Consider the following 27,948-nt stretch of genomic DNA (forward strand, 5'->3'; position numbering starts at 1 on the left):
TATCTGCTACTCTTGCAGCTTGTGTGTATGTAAATGAGTGTGTGAATGTGTGAGTTTGCTTTTGAGTATAAGGTGTGTGTGTGTGTGTGTGTGTGTGTGTGTGTGTGTGTGTGCGCGCGCGCGCGCGCGCGCACGCACGCATGCGTACATGCCTAAGTGTGTGTGCATGTGTGGATGTGTACGTGTGTGTGTAAGTGTGACAGTATCATCTTTAACTAGCAAGCCTTCGCTAAATAGAACCATCTACAGGCCAATGGGTGTACAGTCACTAAATGTACACATAAATTAATTTATTTTATAGCCCCCCATGGAAATTCACTTGGCATACTCCCAGATAATGTCAGGTTATTCATACACATGAAATTTGGTGCAGTTCATAACATTTCATCTGAAGATATGATTAAATAAAATGTTTTGCCATGGGGGTGCGTGCAAATCACAAATTACTAAATGATAAGATATGGTTATAAGCTAAGTTGATGCGGGCTCTTGAGACCAACATACCATAAACATTTTGTCATCCTCGGTTCCGCAGTTCAGGTAGGCCCTACTTATTTAGTAAAAACTACATTTTTGTTTTTTTTTTCCGTAAAATTTTACTGGGGCTACGTTTCATGTGGCCTGGTGTTACGTTGTCGTTGGAGTCATTGACCAAAAATTCAGGAAGTAAAGTCTTAGATGACGGGACAAAAAAAAAAACCTTTGACAATCCCTATATGACCGCTATGATAGCGATAATTATAATCTGTATTTTTATAGAACCATTTCTCTGGTCCATTAGTGCTGTGAACCTGTGTGTCTTATTGGGTCTAAACTGGCATAGTCGACTATCCAAAATTTGAACATCCACCCTCACCCTTCTACACATATTTCTCTGTGTATGTAGGGGCTCCAAACCCCTTACATTTTTGCTGTCTAAAATATTTTTTGTTGGTCCAATTCTGTTATCAGAGATACTTGGTAAACTGACAAGTATCCATAAGACCAGGCTTGAGCTGGGATCATTAGGTGCACTAGCAACTGTGCAGAAACCTGTTCAAATACTGGGACATAGACATTGCTGTAGGATAACTTGATGTGTATAGAGGTTTTGAAGAAGTTGTGGCTGTAGAATCAGTAAACCTTCCTAAAATGTCCTATTTGTTTAGTAACACTCAAAACACACAAATACTGTATACCTAAGCACAAGAACACAGTAGAAACTGAAAATGAATTGAAGTCAAGCTTTATTGTCAGTAGAACCTAGGAACTCCTTCACTTCAAGCAGCACATGGGTGCTCTGCAGTGTTGGGTCTCTGGGAGTGTGAGACAGACAGACAGCGTGGTGTGTCCTGGGAGGGGTGGAGGTCCTTAGGCAGAGTCCTGGATGGCTGTGTGGCTCTCGCCTGTGGAGGCAGTAAGCAAAGAGGCATTAATATTTCAAGCCATGCTGATCCTAATCTTTTCTGGTTACTCCCAGAGCACAACAGAAAAACATGGGACTCAAAAGTGCCTTAGGTGTAGTTATGCGGTGTGCCTTACCTGAGATTCCCAGCCTCTTCTCCTCGCCTTCCAGCAGCTTCCTGTAGGTGGCGATCTCAGCGTCAAGCTTCAGTTTGATGTGCAGCAGCTCTTGATAGTCCTGCATGTATTTGCTCATCTCCATCTTGGTCTCACAGAGCTGGTTCTCCAGCTGAGCAATGATGGCCTCCAGCCCTGACATTTTGTCCAGGTGAGCTGCCTCCATATCCTCCAGCTGCTGTTCCAGAGCAGCATTACGGGCTCTCACTCCATCAATCTGGTTCTGCAGGTCGGTCACCTGGGTTTGATAAGTAGTGATCTCCTCCTTCATGGTCTTCATCTGGTCCTCAGCTTTGCCTGCCTGTTCTTTCAGTGTGTCGAATTTGCCCTTGTACCACTTCTCTGCCTCCTGGACGTTGCGAGCGGCCACAGCCTCGATTTCGGCACGCATGTTGCGCAGGTAGGCAGCCAGGTCAGGCCGGTCTGAGTCCAGCTCCACAGTGACCTTGGAGTCCTCAATCTGCTTCAGAAGGTCAGCCACCTCTTCATCATGCAGCTTCTTCAAAAACTCAATCTCAGCCACCAGCTGTTCCACACGCTTCTCCAGCTCTGCTTTCTGTAGTGTGGCACAATCCACATCCTGACGGAACTCTCGCAGGATCATCTCAGCCTCCTCTGAAATTCCAGATTGGATGAGAGATGGTCAGCATAGCACGACATTGGCATAGAGCTGGTAGCGCTGACCTTTAGACACCTTGTCATATCACTGTAACTGTAACTATTACTATGACAGTATTTATAATACAGTAGAAGCAAATGTGGTTGTATGTGGTTAGCATTACAGTTTGTACATTCTGTGCTGAATGCTTAAAAAGTGCTCTATAATACATTTATTATTATTATTACAACAATACAACTGTAAAAGTTTTGTATTGTATCACTAAACTTCATCACCTTCATCTATTGTCTAAAAATATTAGTATATACCAAATTGATGGCCATTAGCCATTTGTTATAATGCAGGTATGAATAAACCAACCAAACGATCCCTGTTAGCATACCTTTGAGGGCCAGCTCTTCCTCCAGTTTGAGCCTCCACACTTCCACCTCTTCCTCAATGTAACCCCTCTCAATGTCGGCCGCACCCTTTTCAGCAGTCAGAGCCTCAATCAGGTCCCTCATCTCCTTGAATTTGATCTCATACTCTTCGGCGAGCCCACCGGGGCCTCCCTTGAAGCGGCCCTGCAGTGCGGCCAGCTCTGCCTGCAGCTGGGCGTTCCTTTGTTCCAGGGCCTGCACCTTGTCAATGTAGCCGGCAAAGCGCACGTTCAGCTCCTGCATTTCCTCCTTCTCGTTGGCATGCTGCTGGTGGATCTCGGTGCCCACCTCAACAGCAGACACGCCATTCTGGTACCCAGCACGGCCACGGTTGTAGGAGGAGCCCCTGCAGCGGGACGGAGATGGACTTTGCACCCGGACTCGGCTGGAGCTGCTGACCGCCAAGGACTTCTGGGAGTATGAGGAGCCTCTCATGGTTCTGCCTTTTGTGTTGTTAGCTGGGTAATAGTTCCACCACAGGAGCTCTGCTTTGCTTGTTCCCCAGGAGCTGGCTGAGCTTGCTACTGACTGAAGTGCTGGACCATTGGCTTATGAAGGATCACCAAGAATCTCACACCACTCTTTGAAACTCTCACAAGGTTTTGACATGTTTTAAATATGGACCATGACAGACAGTTGAATGAACAATTGAATGAAAGTTGAATGAACAATTACTTATGGCCCTTTGGTTTCTCACAGGCTTGGTCGCTGTTGCCCATAACACACTAGCATCCTGCTAATGAATGACGTCATTGACACGTTTGAAAGGCTTTTTAGAACAATTAAGGGACTTAAAAAAATCTAATACTCAGCCGTGTGTATTTTCTTTGACCCCCCTTTCGCATATAATATTCCGATGTCTACACAAAAAAAAATATATCCAGAGAAAAGTGGATTTTAGGAGAAACTCCATTCACCTCCATTCATTCTCCACTTGCTCGCGATCGCCCTCTAGTTGCAGTACCATGTGGAAGTATTTAGCGAGTGGTCGTTATCCCCCTATTGGACATTCTCTGATACTATGGTCAAATCTATTGCTAATTATGATTGCCAATTCTTGCATCGTTTTGCTTTAACATGTGTAGCTCATTTGTAGCTCATCTCACTCTAGTTGTTGATGAGCTGAGCCATCTTGCTAATTACCAAGCAGCACCTGCCCACATTAGATAGACAGCTGACTGCATGTCTCCCAAATCTCCACCTGTTGTGGACAACTTACTTTCTGGTAGTGGTATGAGCTCCTGCTGCCCTGTTGTGTGTATGTGAGTGTAACGAATACCAGTGTAAGCAGGAAAAATATAGAATCATATATTCCCACTTATATACGTGTTCTGTCTTTGCCCGGTGCTCCAATGAGGTTGCGTTGAACTAGTTTAATATTGACCATCTGACTCCATTATGGTACAAAAGCTATAGCCACGCTGTTGATGACTATGAAATATCAGTCTACAATAAATACAATGTATTTCTATACTTATCTCTCTGCAAGGCCTGTTTTGTTTAATCACAACGAGATCCAACCTAATATCATTAACAATTATTCTCTAGTTCATTGACTTTGGCACCCCTATGCAGTTTACCATTGCTCAGTCAGTGACATGTAGCAGTTTGTCTGATCCAGGCCGGGCCCGGCTTTAGCACTCCGAGGCATACAGAAGCTTGAGGCAAACTGAAACCAGCAAAGTGACTCCTCGAGTTTGACTGGCCCACATAGGCCACACAGTTTAACTGAGAGTCTATTCACTGTTAAGATATCTGATTAAAGAAATGCCCTGCTTAGAACTTCAATCTCAAGAAAATAATATTACCGATTACCAATTAATATCACATTTATTGTAATCTTTCTAATACAATCAATAAAGGTACAAAGGTGCAAACAATAATAAAGTAGTAAAAAGGGTTAAACAATCAACCTAAAATAAAGTTACCCTTACCTACTGTAGGAGCTCTGTGAAGCAGAGAGACTCCATTACCTTACCCGGAGTTCTCATAGGCAGAATCTCCCCAAACCTTACCTGAGAGTTCTGTTAAAGAGGAACTATGCAGGATTGGCGATTTCATCTCTGGTTTCAGTTTCGTTTTTAGTTTTCGCTCGTTTTATGCTTGAATTTTCTCTGCAGAGATTCCCTGACAGCTTTAGCGTGTATATTTATACATGTATAGGCTATATTTAAATATATAAATTGCAAGCGTGGTTCTTCGTCTTAGACTTCCAGATGTAAACAAGGAGCGATCGTCTCCTGCAGAAAGTTGCATAGGGTCTCTTTAAGCAGAATCTCCCAAGTAACTTGTTACCTATCCTTAAGTATCCACACAGAGCAGGGGGGGGGGTCTTGTGAAGTTCCACACTAGAAATTAACATATAAACGCTATGGCTACAGAAGGACCTGGACCTCCACAGGGTATCCTCTTATCATTACAAAAAGGCGGATGGGAGGTTTCTCATCCGAACACAGGCAATTTTCGCCTAGATCACCAGAAAACATATTTACACTTATTTTACAATTGGACCACTGAGACCCTCTTACTTCTCGCACTGAGACATTAAAAATGATACCAAACATAGATACATGATCATTTGTCCTGAAACAGATACATTTCAGCCTCCAACATTAGTTCATCAGAGGCATAGAGAGGGGGAAGTGGAGGTGTGCCTGGCATGAGGCTGGGAGCCCTGGCCATATGGTGGTCTCGAGACAATGGAGACAGTCAAATGCAAACAGGTAACCTGAACACAAAGGAGCGTCCCGCTGTGAGGTCGTCTCCCCCGTCTTACAGGTGCAACATTAGAGACGTCAGAATCAAGGATGGAAAAACCTGGCCTTACACCAGCAATCTTAGCAGTGCTTGTGGAATATCCGTAAACCTCACTCCCCAACAGCTCAAGAGTGCTGCTGGGATGAAAGCTAGTAGCCTGGGCTTTTAGCTCAATTCACTAGCACAAACAGTACCGTTCACTTGCACTAGCAAATTCTTCAACTAAAAGGACTGGATGAAATGTGCTGAAAACGGTCTCAACTGATAAATATTACGCTGGTAACTTGGTAATGAGGTCCTGTGCCCAAAATTCCGAACACCCCTTGAAGGCAGCTTCATATCAAACTCAGGTGTTTGTTATTAAGTGTGCCCCATTGGCTGCTATAGTGTCCCTAATTTCCCTCTAGTTTGCTGTCAGCTGTGTGGAACTGCTGTCATGGATTCCTGTCTGTTTTGTCTGTTTGAAGAAGTGCAGTCCATGTAGTGTAGCCTATGTCATTGTTATGAGTTAATAAGCTAGATGTACCGCATAGCAGTACAAAATATGACCGCCGCTCAATTCTGCACATTCTCTCCACAAAAATAACTTATGCTTGTCAACTTATCTCCTATTTGTGCAATGTATATCTACTACTCTTGCAGCTTGTGTGTAGGTAAATGAGTGTGTGAATGTGTGAGTTTGCTTTTGAGTATAAGGTGTGTGTGTGTGTGTGTGTGTGTGTGTGTGTGTGTGTGTGTACGTGCGTAAGTGTGTGTGGATGTGTACTGTACGTGTTTGTAAGTGTGACAGTATCATCCTTAACCAGCAAGCCTTCGCTAAATAGAACCATCTACAGGCCAATGGGTGTACAGTCACTAAATGTACAGCACTCTACACATAAATTAATTTATTTTATAGCCCCCCATGGAAATTCACTTGGCATACTCCCAGATAATGTCAGGTTATTCATACACATGAAATTTGGTGCAGTTCATAACATTTCATCTGAAGATACAATGATTTAAAATGGTTTCTTTTATTATAAGCTATGGTTATAAGTTGATGCGGCCTCTTGAGACCAACATACCATAAGCATTTTGTCATCCTCGGTTCTGCGGTTCAGGTAGTTATTTAGTAATTTGGGGGGGGCAGGGGTGGAGTGGCTGCCGGGGACCAAACAAAATTTTTCCGTAAAATTTTACTGGGGCTAAGTTTCATGTGGCCTGGTGTTACGTTGTCGTTGGAGTCATTGACCAAAAATTCAGGAAGTAAAGTCTTAGATGACGGGACAAAAAAAAACCTTTGACAATCCCTATATGAACGCTACGATAGCGATAATTATAATCTGTATTTTTATAGAACCATTTCTCTTGTCCATTAGTGCTGTGAACCTGTGTTGGGTCTAAACTGACCAAAAGGTTTCTAAACCTCACAGATGGCATAGTCGACTATCCAAAATTCGAACATCCACCCTCACCCTTCTACACATATTTCTCTGTGTATGTAGGGGCTCCAAACCCCTTAAATTTTTGCTGTCTAAAACATTTTTTGTTGGTCCAATTCTGTTAGTTCAGAGATACTTGGTAAACTGACACGTATCCATAAGACCAGGCTTGAGCTGGGATCATTAGGTGCACTAGCAACCAGTGTTGGTCATCTTACTTTTAAAAAGTAATTAGTTACCGTTACAAATTACTTCTGCCAAAAAGTAATTGAGTTAGTAACTCAGTTACCACACTGTAAAAGTAATTAGTTACTCAGCAAAGCAACTGACGTGAATTTTTATGTTCTATTACGCTATTGCGTTCTATAACATCTTTAACGTCAAACATATTTATTATAGCCTAACTGATTGAAGAATAAAAACAACTAGAGAATGTAATTCCAGGGAAATTATGAGTGCATGAAAATGCAAAAATGTACAGATAAATCATGTAGATATGATTACTAAGGTGTTGCTAGGGTAGACATGGTGGTTTCTTAGTTTACGAAAGTTGATAGTGCGAAGATAGACAGTTTAAAATTAAATGTGAATAGCTTAAAAGCTGTTGATAAAAAGATAATCGAATGAATGTTGACAGACCGATAGTTTAATTGATGTTGATAGGTAAATCATTTTAAATGGATGCCAATAGATATAGTTTAATGAATGTTTAATGTTAATAATGTTAATATGCTAATCAGATTGCTTAGCTAACTTAGCTCATGTTTGCTAGCAGTTTTGTTAACAATGCTAACCATGCTAACAATACTTACTATGCTAATAATGATAACCAAGGTGATAAGCTAACTTGGCTAATGATTTTTAACGGTAATGCAAAACATGCTAACTATGTTAACAATGTTAACAATGCTAACCAGGTTGATTAGCTGACTTAGTTGATGATTTCTAACAGTTATGCTAAAAATGCTGACTTAGTTGATGATTTCTAACAGTTATGCTAAAAATGCTAACAATGCTAACTATGCTAACAAAGCTAACAAGGTTGATTAGCTAACTTAGCTACTGGTTTCTAGCAGTTATGCTAAAAATGCTAACAGTGTTAACTATGCTAACAATGCTAACCAGGTTGATTAGCTAACTTAGCTAATGATTTCTAGCAGTTATGCTAAAAATGCTAACCATGCTAACTAGCTAACTTGCTAGTGAGGACTTTTATTTTGAAACATTTGTTGCTAGGGTATCCATGGTGGCCACTATCAGGAATAAAGAAGTTACTGCAGTATAATCATGTTGGTTGCTATGGAAACGGTCATAAACGCTTAATTTCAATGGTTGCTATGTTGGTTGCTAGGTACATGGAGGTTTCATGTAGTTGACTGGAGGCATAGGTGATGATAACTGACAGTTGGTATGGTTGAACAGTTAAATAGTTGAGTAGTTTCAATGGTTAAATGATTTAATAGTGTATTATTGCAGTGAGGACTTTTATTTTGAAACAGTTGTGGACAGAGGAAGTACTGAAACAGGATCTGTAGTCTTAATGAGATTGTATGCTTAAAGCCTGAGAGAGAGAGAGCTGCTGCACCTGGACTGGCCACCTGGCATAAGATTCTAATTGCCCTATTATGATGTCATAATCACAATGTTAAGTCTATGGGGGAAATTGTAATAGTTTTTATTTAATAGTTCAAAAAGTATAAAAGTTACAAAGTTGAAAAATATATAGCTGAAGTCACCTAAGTAAGACCTACGCAGCGCAGTTTGAATGAAGTTTCTACGTCAAACGGTTGAAGCTGAATTAGACGCACAAAAAGCATTAGAAGAAGAACTAGAAATGCAATTCCAAGGAATTACCAGTGCATGAAAATGCAGATATAGATAATGTAGATATGGTTACTAAGGTGTAGCTAGGGTAAACATGGTGGTTGCATAGTTTACAGAGAGTTGATAGTGTGAAGGTAGACTGTTTAAAGATGAAACATTCCAGTTCTAACTTAACTAATGATTTCTATTAATGTTAAAATGTTGATTAGCTAACTTAGCTAATGATTTCTAGCAGTTACGTTAAAAATGCTAATTATGCTAGCAATGCTAACTTTACTAACAATGCTAACCAGGTTGATTAGCTAACTTAACCAATGATTTCTAGCAGCAATGCTAAAAATGCTAACTATGCTAACAATGCTAAATTTGTTAACAATGCTAACCAGGTTGATTAGCTAACTTAGTTGATGATTTTTTGCAGTTATGCTAAAAATGCTAACTATGCTAACAATGCTAACCATGCTAACTAGCTAACTTGCTAGTGAGGACTTTTATTTTGAAACATTTGTTGCTAGGGTATCCATGGTGGCCACTATCAGGAAACAAGAAGTTACTGCAGTATAATCATGTTGGTTGCTATGGAAACGGTCATAAACGCTTAATTTTAATGGTTGCTATGTTGGTTGCTAGGTACATGGAGGTTTCATGTAGTTGACTGGAGGCATAGTGGATGATAACTGACAGTTGGAATGGTTGAACAGTTCAATGGTTGAGTAGTTTCAATGGTTAAATGATTTAATAGTGTATTATTGCAGTGAGGACTTTTATTTTGAAACAGTTGTGGACAGAGGAAACAGTTAACAGGATATGTAGTCTTCTGAGAGACTGTATGCTTAAAGCCAGAGAAACTGACAGTTGGTGCCCAGGTGGCCGGCCACCTGGCCTAAGATTCTAATTGCTGCCGTGATGTCATAATGAGCAATGTTAAGTCTATGGGGGAAATTGTAATAGTTTTTAACTAATAGTTTAAAAAGTATAAAAGTTACAAAGTTGAAAAATACAAAGCAGGCATGGCATAAGCAAGACCTACGCAACAACGTTTGAATGAAGTTTCTACGTTAAACGGTTGAAGCTGAATTGGCTGCGTTAGAAGAAGAATAACTAGAAATGCAATTCCAAGGAATTACCAGTGCATGAAAATGCAAAAATAGATAGATAATGTAGATATGGTTACTAAGGTGTAGCTAGGGTAAACATGGTGGTTGCATAGTTTACAGAGAGTTGATAGTGTGAAGGTAGACAGTTTAAAGATGAAACATTCCAGTTCTAACTTAACTAATGATTTCTATTCATGTTAAAATGTTGATTAGCTAACTTAGCTAATGATTTCTAGCAGTTACGCTAAAAATGCTTATTATGCTAGCAATGCTAACTTTACTAACAATGCTAACCAGGTTGATTAGCTAACTTAACCGATGATTTCTAGCAGTAATGCTAAAAATGCTAACTATGCTAAATTTGCTAACAATGCTAACCAGGTTGATTAGCTAACTTAGTTGATGATTTTTTGCAGTTATGCTAAAAATGCTAACTATGCTAACAATGCTAACTATGCTAACCATGCTAACTAGCTAACTTGCTAGTGAGGACTTTTATTTTGAAACATTTGTTGCTAGGGTATCCATGGTGGCCACTATCAGGAAACAAGAAGTTACTGCAGTATAATCATGTTGGTTGCTATGGAAACGGTCATAAACACTTAATTTTAATGGTTGCTATGTTGGTTGCTAGGTACATGGAGGTTTCATGTAGTTGACTGGAGGCATAGTGGATGATAACTGACAGTTGGAATGGTTGAACAGTTCAATAGTTGAGTAGTTTCAGTGGTTAAATGATTTAATAATGTATTATTGCAGTGAGGACCTTTATTTTGAAACAGTTGTGGACAGAGGAAGTAGTGAAACAGGATCTGTAGTCTTAATGAGATTGTATGCTTATAGCCTGAGACAGAAGGTGCCTCTCATATAGCGTTTACGCGTCCTCTCTCGCTCCTCACTGATCTACATAAAGAATGATGGAGCGGCAACAATGGGATAGTCTAGCCCTTCTTCTATCTTTCTTTATGTAGATTATTGAGGATCGAGGAGCGAGGGAGGACATATAAACGCTGCTTGAGAGGGACCCACAGTAAATACTTTAAAAGTTGTATGTAGATAGTCTAATTAATGTTGATAGACAGAATGTTTAATGGATGTTGATAGGCAGATTGTTTAATAGATATTGATTGACAGTTTAATGGGTGGATGAGTGAATGGTCTGAAGAAGATGAATGGATAGAAGGTTGGATGGAATGTGCCTTATATTCTTGTTAAGAGAGACACTGATACAGCTCTCTGAGAGTAGTTGATACAGGTGTAATCAATTTAACTGGCTAGTCTGAGACAGAGTAAATAATTTAAAAGTTGAATGTAGATAGTCTAATTAATGTTGATAGACAGAGTTTAATGGATGTTGATAGACAGATTGTTTAATAGATGTTGATAGACAGTTTAATGGGTGGATGAGTGAATGGTCTGAAGAAGATGAATGGATAGAATGTTGGATGGAATGTGCCTTATATTCTTGTAGAATGGAGAGACACAGCTCTCTACTGAGAGTAGTGGATACAGATACAGGTGTAATCAATTTAACTGGCTAGTCTTAAGAGAGCCAGCCTGAGACAGAGTAGATTGTTTAAAAGTTGAATGTAGAGCGTCTTATTGATGTTGATAGGCAGACTGTTTAGAATGGGTGGATGAGTGAATGGTTTGAAGAAGATGAATGGATATAAAGTTGGATGGAATTAGGAGAACTTATTTTGATACTGTTGTGCGCAGAGGATACAGGGGAACAGAATATGTAGTCTTCAGAGAGATTGTATGGTTAAAGCCAGAGAAACTGACAGTTGGTGCCCAGGTGGCCGGCCACCTGGCCTAAGATTCTAATTGCTGCCGTGATGTCACAATGAGCAATGTTAAGTCTATGGGGAAATAGCTCAATGTTAAATCTATGGGGAAATCGTTTTTTAATTCATAGTTTAAAAAGTATAAAAGTTACAAAGTTGAAAAATACAAAGCACACATGGCATGAGCAAGACCTACGCAACAACGTTTGAATGAAGTTTCTACGTTAAACGGTTGAAGCTGAATTGCGAGCGTTAGAAGAAGAAGAGGAATAAGAAGCCTAGGAAGAACAGTACAGTGCATTTTCATGCACTGTAATAATAATAATAACTAGAAATGCAATTCCAAGGAATTACCAGTGCATGAAAATGCAAAAATAGATAGATAATGTAGATATGGTTACTAAGGTGTAGCTAGGGTAAACATGGTGGTTGCATAGTTTACAGAGAGTTGATAGTGTGAAGGTAGACAGTTTAAAGATGAAACGTTCCAGTTCTAACTTAACTAATGATTTCTATTCATGTTAAAATGTTGATTAGCTAACTTAGCTAATGATTTCTAGCAGTTACGCTAAAAATGCTTATTATGCTAGCAATGCTAACTTTACTAAAAATGCTAACCAGGTTGATTAGCTAACTTAACCGATGATTTCTAGCAGTAATGCTAAAAATGCTAACTATGCTAACAATGCTAAATTTGCTAACAATGCTAACCAGGTTGATTAGCTAACTTAGTTTATGATTTTTTGCAGTTATGCTAAAAATGCTAACAATGCTAACTATGCTAACCATGCTAACTTGCTAGTGAGGACTTTTATTTTGAAACATTTGTTGCTAGGGTATCCATGGTGGCCACTATCAGGAAACAAGAAGTTACTGCAGTATAATCATGTTGGTTGCTATGGAAACGGTCATAAACACTTAATTTTAATGGTTGCTATGTTGGTTGCTAGGTACATGGAGGTTTCATGTAGTTGACTGGAGGCATAGTGGATGATAACTGACAGTTGGAATGGTTGAACAGTTCAATAGTTGAGTAGTTTCAGTGGTTAAATGATTTAATAGTGTATTATTGCAGTGAGGACCTTTATTTTGAAACAGTTGTGGACAGAGGAAGTAGTGAAACAGGATCTGTAGTCTTAATGAGATTGTATGCTTAAAGCCTGAGACAGAAGGTGCCTCTCATATTATAGCGTTTACGCGTCCTCTCTCGCTCCTCACTGATCTACATAAAGAATGATGGAGCGGCAACAATGGGATAGTCTAGCCCTTCTTCTATCTTTCTTTATGTAGATCATTGAGGATCGAGGAGCGAGGGAGGACATATAAACGCTGCTTGAGAGGGACCCACAGTAAATACTTTAAAAGTTGTATATAGTCTAATTAATGTTGATAGACAGAATGTTTAATGGATGTTGATAGGCAGATTGTTTAATAGATATTGATTGACAGTTTAATGGGTGGATGAGTGAATGGTCTGAAGATGATGATAGGATAGAAGGTTGGATGGAATGTGCCTTATATTCTTGTTCTGATACAGCTCTCTGAGAGTAGTTGACACAGGTGTAATCAATTTAACTGGCTAGTCTTAAGATAGCCAGAGTGTACTCTTAAAGCCTGAGACAGAGTAAATAATTTAAAAGTTGAATGTAGATAGTCTAATTAATGTTGATAGACAGAGAGTTTAATGGATGTTGATAGACAGATTGTTTAATAGATGTTGATAGACAGTTTAATGGGTGGATGAGTGAATGGTCTGAAGAAGATGAATGGATAGAAAGTTGGATGGAATGTGCCTTATATTCTTGTAGAATGGAGAGACACAGCTCTCTACTGAGAGTAGTGGATACAGATACAGGTGTAATCAATTTAACTGGCTAGTCTTAAGAGAGCCAGCCTGAGACAGAGTAGATTGTTTAAAAGTTGAATGTAGAGCGTCTAATTGATGTTGATAGGCAGACTGTTTAGAATGGGTGGATGAGTGAATGGTTTGAAGAAGATGAATGGATATAAAGTTGGATGGAATTAGGAGGACTTATTTTGATACTGTTGTGCGCAGAGGATACAGGGGAACAGAATATGTAGTCTTCAGAGAGATTGTATGCACTTGTATGAGATTGTATGCTCTAGCCTGAGAGAAACTGACAGTTGGTGCCCAGGTGGCTGACCAGCTGGAGTAAGATTCTAATTGCTGCCGTGATGTCATAATGAGCAATGTTAAGTCTATGGGGGAAATTGTAATAGTTTTTAACTAATAGTTTAAAAAGTATAAAAGTTACAAAGTTGAAAAATACAAAGCCCACATCGCGTAAGTAAGACCTACGCGACAAAATTTGAATGGTGTTTCTACGTTAAGAGGTTGAAGCTGAATTGGCTGCGTTAGAAGAAGAAGAATAATAAGAAAAAGCCTAGGAAGAACAGTACAGTGCATTTTCATGCACTGTAATAATAAGAAGAAGACCGAGGAAGAACAGTACAGTGCATTTTCATGCACTGTAATAATAATATCGATAACTAGAGAATGTAATTCCAAGGAAATTACGAGTGCATGAAAATGCAAAAATGTACAGATAAATCATGTAGATATGGTTACTAAGGTGTTGCTAGGGTAGACATGGTGGTTTCATAGTTTTTGAAAGTTGATGGTGCGAAGATAGACAGTTTAAAATTTAATTAGCTAACCTGATTACCAGATTAGCTAACCTGGCAAATGATTTTAAGCAGTTATGCAAAAATACTAACTATGCTAACAATGCAAACCATGCTAACTATGCTAAAGAGGTTGATTAGCTAATTTAGTTGATGATTTCTAGCAGTTATGATAAAAATGCTAACTATGCTAACAATGCTAACAATGCTAACCAGGTTGATTAGCTAACTTAGCTAATGATTTCTAGCAGTTCTGCTAAACATGCTAACAATGCTAACTATGCTAACCATGCTAATTTGCTAGTGAGGACTTTTATTTTGAAACATTTATTGCTAGGGTATCCATGATGGCCACTATCAGAAGTAAAGAAGTTACTGTAGTATAATCATGTTGGTTGCTATGGAAACTGTCATAAAAGCTTAATTTTAATGGTTGCTATGTTGGTTGCTAGGTAGGTAGAAGTTTCATGTAGTTGACTGGAGGCATAGTTGATGATAACTGACAGTTGGAATGGTTGAACAGTTAAATAGTTGAGTATTTTCAATGGTTAAATGATTTAATAGTGTATTATTGCAGTGAGGACTTTTATTTTGAAACAGTTGTGGACAGAGGAAGTAGTGAAACAGGATCTGTAGTCTTAATGAGATTGTATGCTTAAAGCCTGAGAGAGAGAGAGCTGCTGCACCTGGACTGGCCACCTGGCATAAGATTCTAATTGCCCTATTATGATGTCATAATGTAATGTTAAGTCTATGGGGAAATTTTAATAGTTTTTATTTAATAGTTCAAAAAGTATAAAAGTTACAAAGTTGAAAAATACATAGCTGAAGTCACCTAAGTAAGACCTACGCTGCGCAGTTTGAATGAAGTTTCTACGTTAAACGGTTGAAGCTGAATTGCACGCACAAAAACGTTAGAGGAAAAATAAAAATAAAACAAAAATCGGATAACAGTAGAGTGCATTTTCATGCACTCTAATAAGAAGATGTCGGATAACAGTAGAGTGCATTTGCATGCACTCTAATTATTCGGTACAATTAGTGGGTGGAAGTCAGAACATGCGCATGGCATCCGCCCACCCAGCCCAGGCCCGGGGTGGCTATCGGGAGATGCGGGAGGATTCCCGGTGGGCCGTTAACGTTTTGGGCAGGTCTGATTATTGTGAGCTTAAATATATTGTTTCTGACGATTTGCTGCGCTCTCGCGGCACTTCAGCAGCCAGGGCTGTGGGGTCGCGGCCCCTTACTCGCAGTTTCCCAAATATTAACAAAGTAGCACTCACAAAACTGTTCGGAAGTCGCAACCAAGTCTATATTTGCAATCTACAGGAGTAAATGAACAACCCCTTCTCCAGTTGAACGGCCATGACGAAATGTAGGCTATGCAGCAGAGACATGTAATAGGCTAATAATTAATTTTACTGTAAGGTAACCCCCGATATCAAAAGCCCTCAAAAATAAAATAGGCTATCTTTAAAATGTATAGGGTCCTCCTTTGAAGATAACGTTTAGTTTCAGTGAAGTAGCCCTGTGAGAAACTATAGAAATCCGACAGACAGAGAAAGTGCATATTTACTTGTCACTATTATGCCTATAAGCTATCGTGGCAAGTTCGCTACATACTGTATGTGCAAATGAAATGGCTTGGATTTGGTGAGTAGCCTATTCAAGTCTTTTTTCCCCTCCTGAAGTTGGAAGTGGGCCTATAATTATTTCCAGATTCCACTCTGATGTAGGCCTACAGTATCTTGGTAGCTATGCTTAGTCTGTCAAGGGTGATTAGGCTAATATACATTTATTTATTAGCTCAGGGGAGGGTATTCCATCCTATATGATCCTATCCAGTGAACGCGCTTCATTCAGCCAAATTGTAGTAACGCAACGCTTTAAATTCTCAGTAACGATAACGGCGTTGCAACGATGAGAAAAGTAATTAATTAGATTACTGCTAGCAACTGTGCAGAAACCTGTTCAAATACTGGGACATAGACATTGCTGTAGGATAACTTGATGTGTATAGAGGTTTTTGAAGAAGTTGTGGCTGTAGAATCTGTAAACCTTCCTAAAATGTCCTATTTGTTTAGTAACACTCAAAACACACACATACTGTATACCTAAGCACAAGAACACAGTAGAAACTGAAAATGAATTGAAGTCAAGCTTTATTGTCAGTAGAACCTAGGAACTCCTTCACTTCAAGCAGCACATGGGTGCTCTGCAGTGTTGGGTCTCTGGGAGTGTGAGACAGACAGACAGCGTGGTGTGTCCTGGGGGGGGGGGGGGGGGTGGAGGTCCTTAGGCAGAGTCCTGGATGGCTGTGTGGCTCTCGCCTGTGGAGGCAGTAAGCATAGAGGCATTAATATTTCAAGCCATGCTGATCCTAATCTTTTCTGGTTACTCCCAGAGCACAACAGAAGAACATGCCTTAGGTGTAGTTATGCGGTGTGCCTTACCTGAGATTCCCAGCCTCTTCTCCTCGCCTTCCAGCAGCTTCCTGTAGGTGGCGATCTCAGCGTCAAGCTTCAGTTTGATGTGCAGCAGCTCTTGATAGTCCTGCATGTATTTGCTCATCTCCATCTTGGTCTCACAGAGCTGGTTCTCCAGCTGAGCAATGATGGCCTCCAGCCCTGACATTTTGTCCAGGTGAGCTGCCTCCATATCCTCCAGCTGCTGTTCCAGAGCAGCATTACGGGCTCTCACTCCATCAATCTGGTTCTGCAGGTCGGTCACCTGGGTTTGGTAAGTAGTGATCTCCTCCTTCATGGTCTTCATCTGGTCCTCAGCTTTGCCTGCCTGTTCTTTCAGTGTGTCGAATTTCCCCTTGTACCACTTCTCTGCCTCCTGGACGTTGCGAGCGGCCACAGCCTCGATTTCGGCACGCATGTTGCGCAGGTAGGCAGCCAGGTCAGGCCGGTCTGAGTCCAGCTCCACAGTGACCTTGGAGTCCTCAATCTGCTTCAGAAGGTCAGCCACCTCTTCATCATGCAGCTTCTTCAAAAACTCAATCTCAGCCACCAGCTGTTCCACACGCTTCTCCAGCTCTGCTTTCTGTAGTGTGGCACAATCCACATCCTGACGGAACTCTCGCAGGATCATCTCAGCCTCCTCTGAAATTCCAGATTGGATGAGAGATGGTCAGCATAGCACGACATTGGCATAGAGCTGGTAGCGCTGACCTTTAGACACCTTGTCATATCACTGTAACTGTAACTATTACTATGACAGTATTTATAGTACAGTAGAAGCAAATGTGGTTGTATGTGGTTAGCATTACAGTTTGTACATTCTGTGCTGAATGCTTAAAAAGTGCTCTATAATACATGTATTATTATTATTACAACAATACAACTGTAAAAGTTTTGTATTGTATCACTAAACTTCATCACCTGCATCTATTATCTGAAAATATTAGTATATCCCAAATTATGCCAGGTAACAGTATTGATGGCCATTAGCCATTTGTTATAATGCAGGTATGAATAAACCAACCAAACGATCCTTGTTAGCGTACCTTTGAGGGCCAGCTCTTCCTCCAGTTTGAGCCTCCACACTTCCACCTCTTCCTCGATGTAACCCCTCTCAATGTCGGCCGCACCCTTTTCAGCAGTCAGAGCCTCAATCAGGTCCCTCACCTCCTTGAATTTGATCTCGTACTCTTCGGCGAGCCCACCGGGGCCTCCCTTGAAGCGGCCCTGCAGTGCGGCCAGCTCTGCCTGCAGCTGGGCGTTCCTTTGTTCCAGGGCCTGCACCTTGTCAATGTAGCCGGCAAAGCGCACGTTCAGCTCCTGCATTTCCTCCTTCTCGTTGGCATGCTGCTGGTGGATCTCGGTGCCCACCTCAACAGCAGACACGCCATTCTGGTACCCAGCACGGCCACGGTTGTAGGAGGAGCCCCTGCAGCGGGACGGAGATGGACTTTGCACCCGGACTCGGCTGGAGCTGCTGACCGCCAGGGACTTCTGGGAGTATGAGGAGCCTCTCATGGTTCTGCCTTTTGTGTTGTTAGCTGGGTAATAGTTCCACCACAGGAGCTCTGCTTTGCTTGTTCCCCAGGAGCTGGCTGAGCTTGCGACTGTCCAAGTGCTGGACCCTTGGCTTATAAAGGATCACCAAGAATCTCACACTGCTCTTTGAAACTCTCACAAGGTTTTGACATGTTTTAAATATGGACCATGACAGACAGACCGACAGATGTTACTGTTATTAATAAATGCATGTGCTTAAAAGAAAATGCATATGCCTTCTCTTTTTTAATTTCTTTTTATTTCCTTTTATCCAGTGCAGCCTTACAATAAATCACAACACATCTCTTGTGATTTATTGTAAGGTTGCACTGTTTACAGCCTACAGTTTACAGACTGTTTACTGTTTACTTATTTACAATACATTAAAGTGACATGGATATACAGTTAAGTCCAACAAGCTATGATCAGACTTGACTAGAACTGTTTTAGCTGACAGGCAAACAATGCCTATGGTATTAATACAACACTGATACACAGAATAATTGCATTCAATCTTGATTAATAATATGCTCACTGTAATTATGTAAAATTAAATTCTCTCTTCCTGGCTGTCCCCATTCTGCAAAGGTATTACGATACGATAACAATACAGGGTTTCTCCACTGTTGTGGAATAAACCACATGGTCAACTCAATGTCAATAAACTAGACAGGGATGATTATTGTTGTATTGCAAGCCAGCACTGTGTATGCTTGTCACTTGGAGGAGACAAAGCTTTTAGTTTTTACTTTATGGCTCTTCTCCATTAAGGACGGGGGCTGACCCCAGGTTTTTAAACACCAGAGCATGGCCTCAGTGTTCTGTTACCATTAGGAGCTGTAACATCAGGGACTTCTAAACAGTGCTTAGCAATGACACAGCAAGCATACGTACTGTAAAATGAATTACAAGGATATGTAATCAAGTCATAAAACTGTAAGAAGCATTGTATTGTGTGTGTATATACATATATGCATTTACACATACGAAGAGCTCTTTTCCAAAATGCTATAAATCCATTTTTGAAAACAGTAATAAGTCATGTTATTTAATTGTGTTTCTGGTAATATCAATAAAAAGTGCAGTTGTGTTGTTTTGATTGGGTAAAGATACATTTAATCTCAATAACCCAATTTCAGTTTTTCCAAAACAAAAACAAATGAAATGCAATGCATTATAATGGTGGATATAGCATTTTGGAGAAGAGCTCTTCTTAAACGTTCATATTTAATATTTACATTTAACATTTATATTTAACATTTATATTTAGCATTTCACTCTTTGAATTTCCTTGAGCACAAAATGTTATCCTGGAAAAATAATTATATTGTCATTTTTACACCAAATTGTGTGAAAAAGAGAAAGTGTAATATTGTAGCACTTATTGTACATTTTGTGACTCTAAAACTGTGATGGATAAAACAGTTTGCACCATTTTACAAATGGCACCCCATAATGATCTTGCCTTTATAGCACACAAGAGAAACAAATGGTTCAGCTAAAAAAAAAAGCCGACTTCAATTTGTTGTGCAACTTTGTGATGCCTGCTTCCAGGCTCAACTGGTTTACTTTGGTTATGTTACCATCAAAGATTCTAGAGAGTTCCCCCTCCCCCTACTTACTGGGGTGATGGGGGGACCAGGGGGTCAAGACCATGTAGATTAGCTTCGGCATGTTAGCATGAGCCATTTTCAAGTATGGCGCCACATGGAGCATTTAGAACCAGCTCCGTGCACGAAAATCCGTGTTGGGCACGAGCTCTCATGCGCGCACATGTTGGTGGACGGGTACCTATATCCGGCGGCTACAGCCAATCGTTACTCAGTGCGAGACTCCAATCGGACTCAGGTGTGCGTTCAAGAGCATCTTTTTCTTTTTGTTACACGGTAAGCAAGGTATGTGCATTATCGCCACCCTCTGAACTGGATGATGACTCTCTTTTTACAGAATATCCAATAAAGATAAATGTAGGTCCGTGCGTCATTTCCAGCTTTGGAACTTTGCGCATGGTCAGAGCCGACTGGCGCTGGATCAGAGCTCCAGTGTTCAATATGGCGTTGACTATGAATGAATTGGCTGGATTTACTAGCCTAGCCTCGGCCGTTCATTTGTATGGAGGGCGGGACTTAGTCATGCTCACCAGTTAATACCTCCATGGGGGGGACTGTTGTTGAAATCTTACATTCTGATTAGCTGTCAAAATCCTGCATTCTGATCGGCCGGCGGGATCCAGCAATTGAAATTCTGCATTTTAATTGGCTGGCAGAATCTTGCATTCTGATTGGCTGATGGAATTCTGCATGCAGATTTGTTTTGGTGGAATCCTGCATTCTGATTGGCTGTTGGAATCCTGTATTTTGATTGGCTGTGACTAGTGCACTTTGAAAAGTTGTTCATCTTTGCGAGTTACACACAAAGTTACGCGTCAAACAACTTTGGTGTGTGTAGCTGAATCTATAGGCCAAGCACAAGATTCAGTTTTAAGCTACACCCAGGATCAAGCCTTTGTCCCTGATCTTTAACTGTCACAACTGATATGCATGTAAATTTTCATGATTTTTCAACCATGGGAACCATCTCAATAAAACAAAATCCAACAGAGGCCACATATATTTTATTAATTGCATCACCATTTTGACACATTTCAACATATCAACAATCCCTTCACAATTTAACATCAGCAACTTTTTGACATGATATATTCTACATCTGACATAAATTGCCCAGGGCCAAGCCATGACTGCTTTGTCTAACACCTGTTGTGTGTATCAAATGAGTTTTCACCCATGAGAACCACCTAAAAAAAATGCTGGCAGGATCTTCAATTAGAAAAGCACTCAGAGAGTGCAAACTGCGAAGTGAAAGCATAACCGCCTCCTGGATCCAGACGGTGATACGGATCGCTCCCAGGTCATTTCAGACCTTCCCTGAAAATGTCATTGTAATTCATTCATAACTTTTTGAGTTATCTTGCAAACAAACAAATAAACAGACAGACAGACAAACAAACCCCAATGAAAACATAACCTCCTTGGTGGTGGAGGTAATAATAGTAATACTAATCCTTACAGAAACAATAGGACTTTTGGTACAGGCTGCAGATTTACCAGAAATCCCTGCAATTTAGAAAAAAATGGGCACTCAAAATTTTAAACTTTAAAAAGGACACAAAATGTGTACCTAGTACATTAAAGAGAAACTATGCAGGATTGGCGATTTCATCTCCGGTTTCGGCTTTGCTTTTCGTTTTCGCTCGTTTTATGCTTGCATATTTCTCTGCAAAGCTTCCCCTACAGCTTTAGCGTGTATATTTATACATATATAGGCTATATAAATATATAAATTGCAAGCATGGTTCTTCTTATTCCTTACGCGTCTCAGACTTCCAGATGTAAACAAGAAGCGATCGCCTCCTGGACAAACTGCAAGGCTGCAATAGCGGATAGGGACACTGGAGGCGGGAGGAAATGGGACTGTTTTCGATAAAACTGGTCAGTCAAGCAAAACAACGATTTCTACGCGATTTTATGTCTATGAAAAAGTTGCATAGGGTCTCTTTAAACATTGACATTGTGTTATTTTAACATGGTTCCCTGTGTATACTGTATGTAACCTGCATTGTGTTGAACCACCGCGGTCCAGCCCTGCACATGCCTGGACTCAAACCTGTGAAACAGCAGCACCTCAGATCAGGAGTCGAGCGTGCTCACAATCCAGTTAAAAGCCCAGACTACTACCTTTCAAGCCAGCAGCACTCTTGAGGTGTCTGGGAGTGAGGTTTACTATCGTTCCACACACACAGCTAAGCTAGCTGCCATCCGTTTCATATAGCCAAATACATTCCAAAATCCTTCAAGTTTGACTTTTTAGGAGATTTGTTGGTTCAGGAATTTCAATGCTGTTAATTCTGTACTTGCATCGTAGACACACATCCATAAGGTCAGTGTGCCGGCATCATTAGGCACACTAGCAGCTGCACAAAAAACTGTTCAAATATTCATCAGTAGATCAGTAGATCAAATCCCATAGGCATAATCCCCTACATTTATTTTGCTGAAGTCACACTCTAGGTTTTTGTGTGTATATACCTCCTCAATATGTGCAAAGCATGGTCTGACTGGCCATGGCCTCTGCTGCGTGTTGGGGTTCTGTTCATCCTGTCGGGAATTATTTTCCGATAATGACCGGCGTTCTATACATTATCCCTTACGTATTGAAATGCATTTCTTACAAACGGTTCCTTTAAGATTCCACAAAATGTCCCTACATTACTCTCTTTCTGTTACTGCTTTGGATGGCCACTCCCTTGGCCCGGGGTGGTGTCACTGAGTTCCCAGTAGTCTTGGGTTTTCCTTGGCTAAGCTGCCACAACATTGACTGGATTTGAAGTATAGTCCTTGAATGGGGTCCAACATGTCATGCGACATGCCTTTTTGCAAGCCCTTCCTTTCAGCCTGAGTCTCCAGATCCTGCCCTATTATCTCATGTCCCTGCCAAGTATCTGGACTTGAAGGAGATGTTCAGCAAGACAAAGACATCTACACTCCCCCCTCACAGGCCTACCTATGATTGTTCCATTGAGCTCCTGCCAGTTACCAGCCTTCCACATGGACAGATTTGCACATTCTCCTTGCCATCTTGTTAGAATCCCTCAAGGTGGTGAGTGGAAGACTGCATTAGACACACCTTCCGGGCACTGTGATTACCAGGTCATGTTATTTGGGCTGACTAATGCCCCTGCCATCTTCCAGGCCCTCATCAATGATGTGTTGATGGATATGATCAATCAATGTGTGTTTGTGTACCTTGATGATATGTTAATATTTTCAAAATCTCTACAAGACCACCAACGAACGGCATGTACGACAGGTCATTATCAGAAAAGGCAGCATTGAGATGGATCCAAAGAAGACTGAACCAGTGAGTAACTGGGCTATTCCTGGCTCAGTCAAGGAGATCCAAAGGTTCCTTGGATTTGCAAACTTCTATCGAAAGTTTATACAGGACTTAGTTCTGTGGTTGCCCCAACAACAAAGCTGACCAAGAAGAGTGATTTACCATTTACTTCGACTCAGGAAGCTGCTCTGCATTTGGGTCTACTCAGTAGTCTTGTGGTTAGAGCTTCAAACTCTCACTCCGGAGACCCGGATTCAATACCCGAGTCTGACAGAAGAACTGGATGAACTGTGCTGGAAATGGTCTCCACTGAGAAATATCACACAGGCTAACCTGGAAATGGGGTCCTTTGTCCAAACTAACTTATTCCAAACTACTCCTTTCAAGTGAAGTCCTGACATGAAACATTCTGTAAATTGTGCCATATACCATATTGGGCCTATACTCGAAGCCATCATTGTAATGAAAAACATGATGTGAAATCACTGATTTTTAACATGCTCAATACCTTACACACTCATGGTGGAAACAAATCATTGTTTATTTAAAAGCATAACCATGTCATACACCATGTCATACATGTTTGCCTTCCTGGTTTAGCATGTAGATGTGTCAAATTGATCTGACTTGATTCTGTGGGTTTAGTAACTGTGACACACCCTCTTTTCCTTCTTTTCACTGTATATGCTTACCTATGTGATACGCTCTGTGCACGCACTATTTCAGCATTTGGGGTCAAGATATTATGGTATTTCCGGTTGCTTTGGGAGCCGGTGTTATGGCTGAGTGTTTGAAGTTAATAAGATGCCTTTTGGAGTTACCGAAGTGTACTGTCAATGATGTGCGTTGTATCGTCAGAGCAACAACTCCAACGCCACAGAGTAAACTTGAAAAAGGTTTCAAATTCTGGCAAGATAACAGTGAAGGCCTGCTGCTACAGATCTATGAAGAAATCAGAAACGGCACACCAGCAGACAGTAGGACTAGTTAAACATACACAATCAAAGTTCGGTTGAACATGCTCAAAAGTTAGTTCAACCAGTCACATTCTGCCCTATTTGTTCTTGCTCTTGCTTTTCACTCTTGCTAAGTAATTGTAGCGTGGTAACATGACACTAACATGACGTGTGTAACATGACATGTGTGCTATCACCATGTGTGTGTGTGTGTGTGTGTGTGTTTAGCGGGGTCGGGGGCTGTAGTTAGGGACTTCAGATTCTGTAACCCTCCTAGAAACGTCCTATTTAGACCAAAAACATACACATACTGTACACCCAAGCACAGAAAACAGGAGTGCATTGAAGTCAAGCTTTATTTTAAGTAGCAGCTGGGAACACCTTCACTTCAAATTCATCTTAACTGTTACTCAAAATGCTTAAGGAATGTGGGCTTCCCAGATGGCTGTTAGCAGCACATGGTTGCTCTGCGGTGTTGGGTCTCTGGGAGTGACAGACAGACAGACAGGCGTGGTGTGTCCTGGGAGGGGTGGAGGTCCTTAGGAGTCCTGGATGGCTGTGTGGCTCTCGCCTGTGGAGGCAGTAAGCATAGAGGCATTAATATTTCAAGCCATGCTGATTCTAATCTTTTCTGGTTACTCCCAGAGCACAACAGAAGTGGTAATGAGTAAGGCTGTCCTCTGCACATCTCAACTAAATATTACTCTCTGATGCCAGTTCATCAAATATATTTGCCCATTTTATGTTTGAGAAGGGAAATTGCAAGATCCTAAGATTCAGAAGTTAAACATGAGACTCAAAGTGCTTATATGCCTTGAGTGTAGTTTGGTGTGCCTTACCTGAGATTCCCAGCCTCTTCTCCTCGCCTTCCAGCAGCTTCCTGTAGGTGGCGATCTCAGCGTCGAGCTTCAGTTTGATGTGCAGCAGCTCTTGATAGTCCTGCATGTATTTGCTCATCTCCATCTTGGTCTCACAGAGCTGGTTCTCCAGCTGAGCAATGATGGCCTCCAGCCCTGACATTTTGTCCAGGTGAGCTGCCTCCATATCTTCCAGCTGCTGTTCCAGAGCAGCATTACGGGCTCTCACTCCATCAATCTGGTTCTGCAGGTCGGTCACCTGGGTTTGGTAAGTAGTGATCTCCTCCTTCATGGTCTTCATCTGGTCCTCAGCTTTGCCTGCCTGTTCTTTCAGTGTGTCGAATTTGCCCTTGTACCACTTCTCTGCCTCCTGGACGTTGCGAGCGGCCACAGCCTCGATTTCGGCACGCATGTTGCGCAGGTAGGCAGCCAGGTCAGGCCGGTCTGAGTCCAGCTCCACAGTGACCTTGGAGTCCTCAATCTGCTTCAGAAGGTCAGCCACCTCTTCATCATGCAGCTTCTTCAAAAACTCAATCTCAGCCACCAGCTGTTCCACACGCTTCTCCAGCTCTGCTTTCTGTAGTGTGGCACAATCCACATCCTGACGGAACTCTCGCAGGATCATCTCAGCCTCCTCTGGAATTCCAGATTGGATGAGAGACGGTCAGAATAGCATAACATTGACATTTAGCTGGTAACTCAGAACTTTAGACACATTTTACATTGCTCTCAGCTCACCATCTTGTAACATCACTGTAATTATTATAACATTATTTCTAGTAGAAGCAAATGTGATTGTATATGGTTAGCATTACTGTTACATTTTGTATTGTTTCACTAAACTACATCTCCTCCTATTTGTTCACCTCCTTTATCTGAGGACACGGGTATATCGAATGATGACCAATAAAAGTATTGATAGGCATTAACCATTTGTTATTATGCAGGTATTAAAAAAAGAGCAAAATTTTTCCTCATCCCTGTTAGCGTACCTTTGAGGGCCAGCTCTTCCTCCAGTTTGAGCCTCCACACTTCCACCTCTTCCTCGATGTAACCCCTCTCAATGTCGGCCGCACCCTTTTCAGCAGTCAGAGCCTCAATCAGGTCCCTCACCTCCTTGAATTTGATCTCGTACTCTTCGGCGAGCCCACCGGGGCCTCCCTTGAAGCGGCCCTGCAGTGCGGCCAGCTCTGCCTGCAGCTGGGCGTTCCTTTGTTCCAGGGCCTGCACCTTGTCAATGTAGCCGGCAAAGCGCACGTTCAGCTCCTGCATTTCCTCCTTCTCGTTGGCATGCTGCTGGTGGATCTCGGTGCCCACCTCAACAGCAGACACGCCATTCTGGTACCCAGCACGGCCACGGCTGTAGGAGGAGCCCCTGCAGCGGGACGGAGATGGACTTTGCACCCGGACTCGGCTGGAGCTGCTGACCGCCAGGGACTTCTGGGAGTATGAGGAGCCTCTCATGGTTCTGCCTTTTGTGTTGTTAGCTGGGTAATAGTTCCACCACAGGAGCTCTGCTTTGCTTGTTCCCCAGGAGCTGGCTGAGCTTGCTACTGACTGTCCAAGTGCTGGACCCTGGTCTTATAAAAGTCCACTAAGAATCTCACACCACTCTTTGAAACCCTCGCAAGGTTTTGACACGTTTTAAATGTGGATCATGACACCCCACTGGAGGGCCTCGGCTGCACATCTCATTAGCTTGCACTGCATTGTTAGTGGCGCGGCACACGAAGCCTTCACGGCCTTCACAACCTGCTGCTACATAGCAATGTCTGCGCGTGTGGTCACCATTTTACACTCAGAGTAGCCACTGGGATGCCAGGGCATCTTTCTGCAGCACTGGGAAACACTGACGTCATGCTTCTACAACAAACCCTGCCCTCGTCACACATGCTAACATCTGCATCCTTTCAACATGAGAGGAGCATTCCCTCTTCTGTCTAATGAATCAAGATGTCAGACAGTAATCTTCAAAAATATCTGTCTCTAAAAAATACCTCTTTTCGTGTGAAAACACAAATGAGTTGATTCTTGTTTTCTTGTGATACTTTTGGTGCTTTTACAATACCACCAAGACAAGATCACCAATTGAATCTAACACCTTCATAATCTTATTTCAGCTTAACAATATTGATTTTTTAGAGCTTTTTGTGTTAGGTATTCATGATTATGTCTTTTTCTGAGGGGAGATATACAGTATGATAATATTGTACATTCGTTCACTGTTCTTTTTTTGTCTGTTTACATCTGTCTGTGGTGCAACTATGATGTTAGCTATCAAGGGAAAGTTCAATAGTAAACTGAGTTTTGTGTATATCACATTCTTTAACATTACATGTGTTCTAATCTTAAACTGTTTGTTTTAGTATCCACTACTGTAGCAGTCATATTACAGAAATAAAATGCAACATTTCATCATGTTATGTACTGTATGCTTATTCAATACAATATTTTTATGTGTTTAAAATATCATTCTTTTCATTTTTTCCTGTATTGCTACTAATGACATTATTGTAGTTTTGAAGTTCTTAAGCTGTATCTCTACTTTGGAGAAATATGTTTGTTGGTCTCATTTATTTAAAACTATCCATATCCTATGTTGATGGATCTATACATCAAACGCAATCAAGCCATAGTTTTATAGAATGTATCAATGAATTAATTTTTTTGACAGTCCAACACACCATTGTTTTTTCAGAATAGTAGTTTCTACATAAACAAAGAATCACCTTCTACCTTCTGAGGTCTGTACAGTGTTAGCTTCAGTCCTCTGGGGGATTCTTGAGGCAGAGCTGATACAATCTCTAGGCCGTATGTTAATTGCCATGGGGCCTATGCAGTCACATTGTCATGGCGACCATCCCCAATGCAGCTGCGCCACTCCTCCTGTTATCGTGCACAGTGGTATTCCCAGGGTCTGCCTATCAGCCATTTCAAAAACTTTGCTAGCCAGAATAAATAACCTTTTGGCTTTACTGTCTTTTAATTTCAAATATACACAGGAGAGGTGTTCTGTAGGACATTGCCCACAATTGGCAATCAACAACCAAGCCCAACATTGCACAAGGTGACATGCAACATATAATGCACGGTTGGCTGATG

General features: G+C 41.2%; 3 protein-coding genes across 3 annotated transcripts; all 3 read right to left on the reverse strand.

The window, feature by feature from the left end:
• Window positions 1–1,309: 1,309 nt before the first annotated feature.
• On the reverse strand, window positions 1,310–3,033 carry LOC134101356 (vimentin-like). Its single transcript, XM_062554978.1, has 3 exons — window positions 2,562–3,033; window positions 1,522–2,175; window positions 1,310–1,385 (listed from the first exon to the last, which is right to left on the reverse strand). Exons 1-3 carry the CDS (start codon window positions 3,031–3,033, stop codon window positions 1,351–1,353), a joined length of 1,161 nt encoding a protein of 386 aa, XP_062410962.1. The 3' UTR covers window positions 1,310–1,350.
• Window positions 3,034–16,428: 13,395 nt separating this feature from the next.
• On the reverse strand, window positions 16,429–18,116 carry LOC134100402 (vimentin-like). The gene is made up of 3 exons (XM_062553577.1): window positions 17,645–18,116; window positions 16,587–17,240; window positions 16,429–16,463 (listed from the first exon to the last, which is right to left on the reverse strand). The coding sequence occupies exons 1-3, from the start codon at window positions 18,114–18,116 to the stop codon at window positions 16,429–16,431; spliced, it is 1,161 nt and encodes a 386-aa protein (XP_062409561.1).
• A 6,370-nt stretch (window positions 18,117–24,486) lies between these two features.
• Window positions 24,487–26,310, reverse strand: LOC134101237 (desmin-like). The gene is made up of 3 exons (XM_062554833.1): window positions 25,839–26,310; window positions 24,829–25,482; window positions 24,487–24,560 (listed from the first exon to the last, which is right to left on the reverse strand). The coding sequence occupies exons 1-3, from the start codon at window positions 26,308–26,310 to the stop codon at window positions 24,529–24,531; spliced, it is 1,158 nt and encodes a 385-aa protein (XP_062410817.1). The 3' UTR covers window positions 24,487–24,528.
• Window positions 26,311–27,948: the final 1,638 nt, after the last annotated feature.

This window comes from Sardina pilchardus, chromosome 14, assembly GCF_963854185.1.
Source record: "Sardina pilchardus chromosome 14, fSarPil1.1, whole genome shotgun sequence".
NCBI lineage: Eukaryota > Metazoa > Chordata > Actinopteri > Clupeiformes > Clupeidae > Sardina > Sardina pilchardus.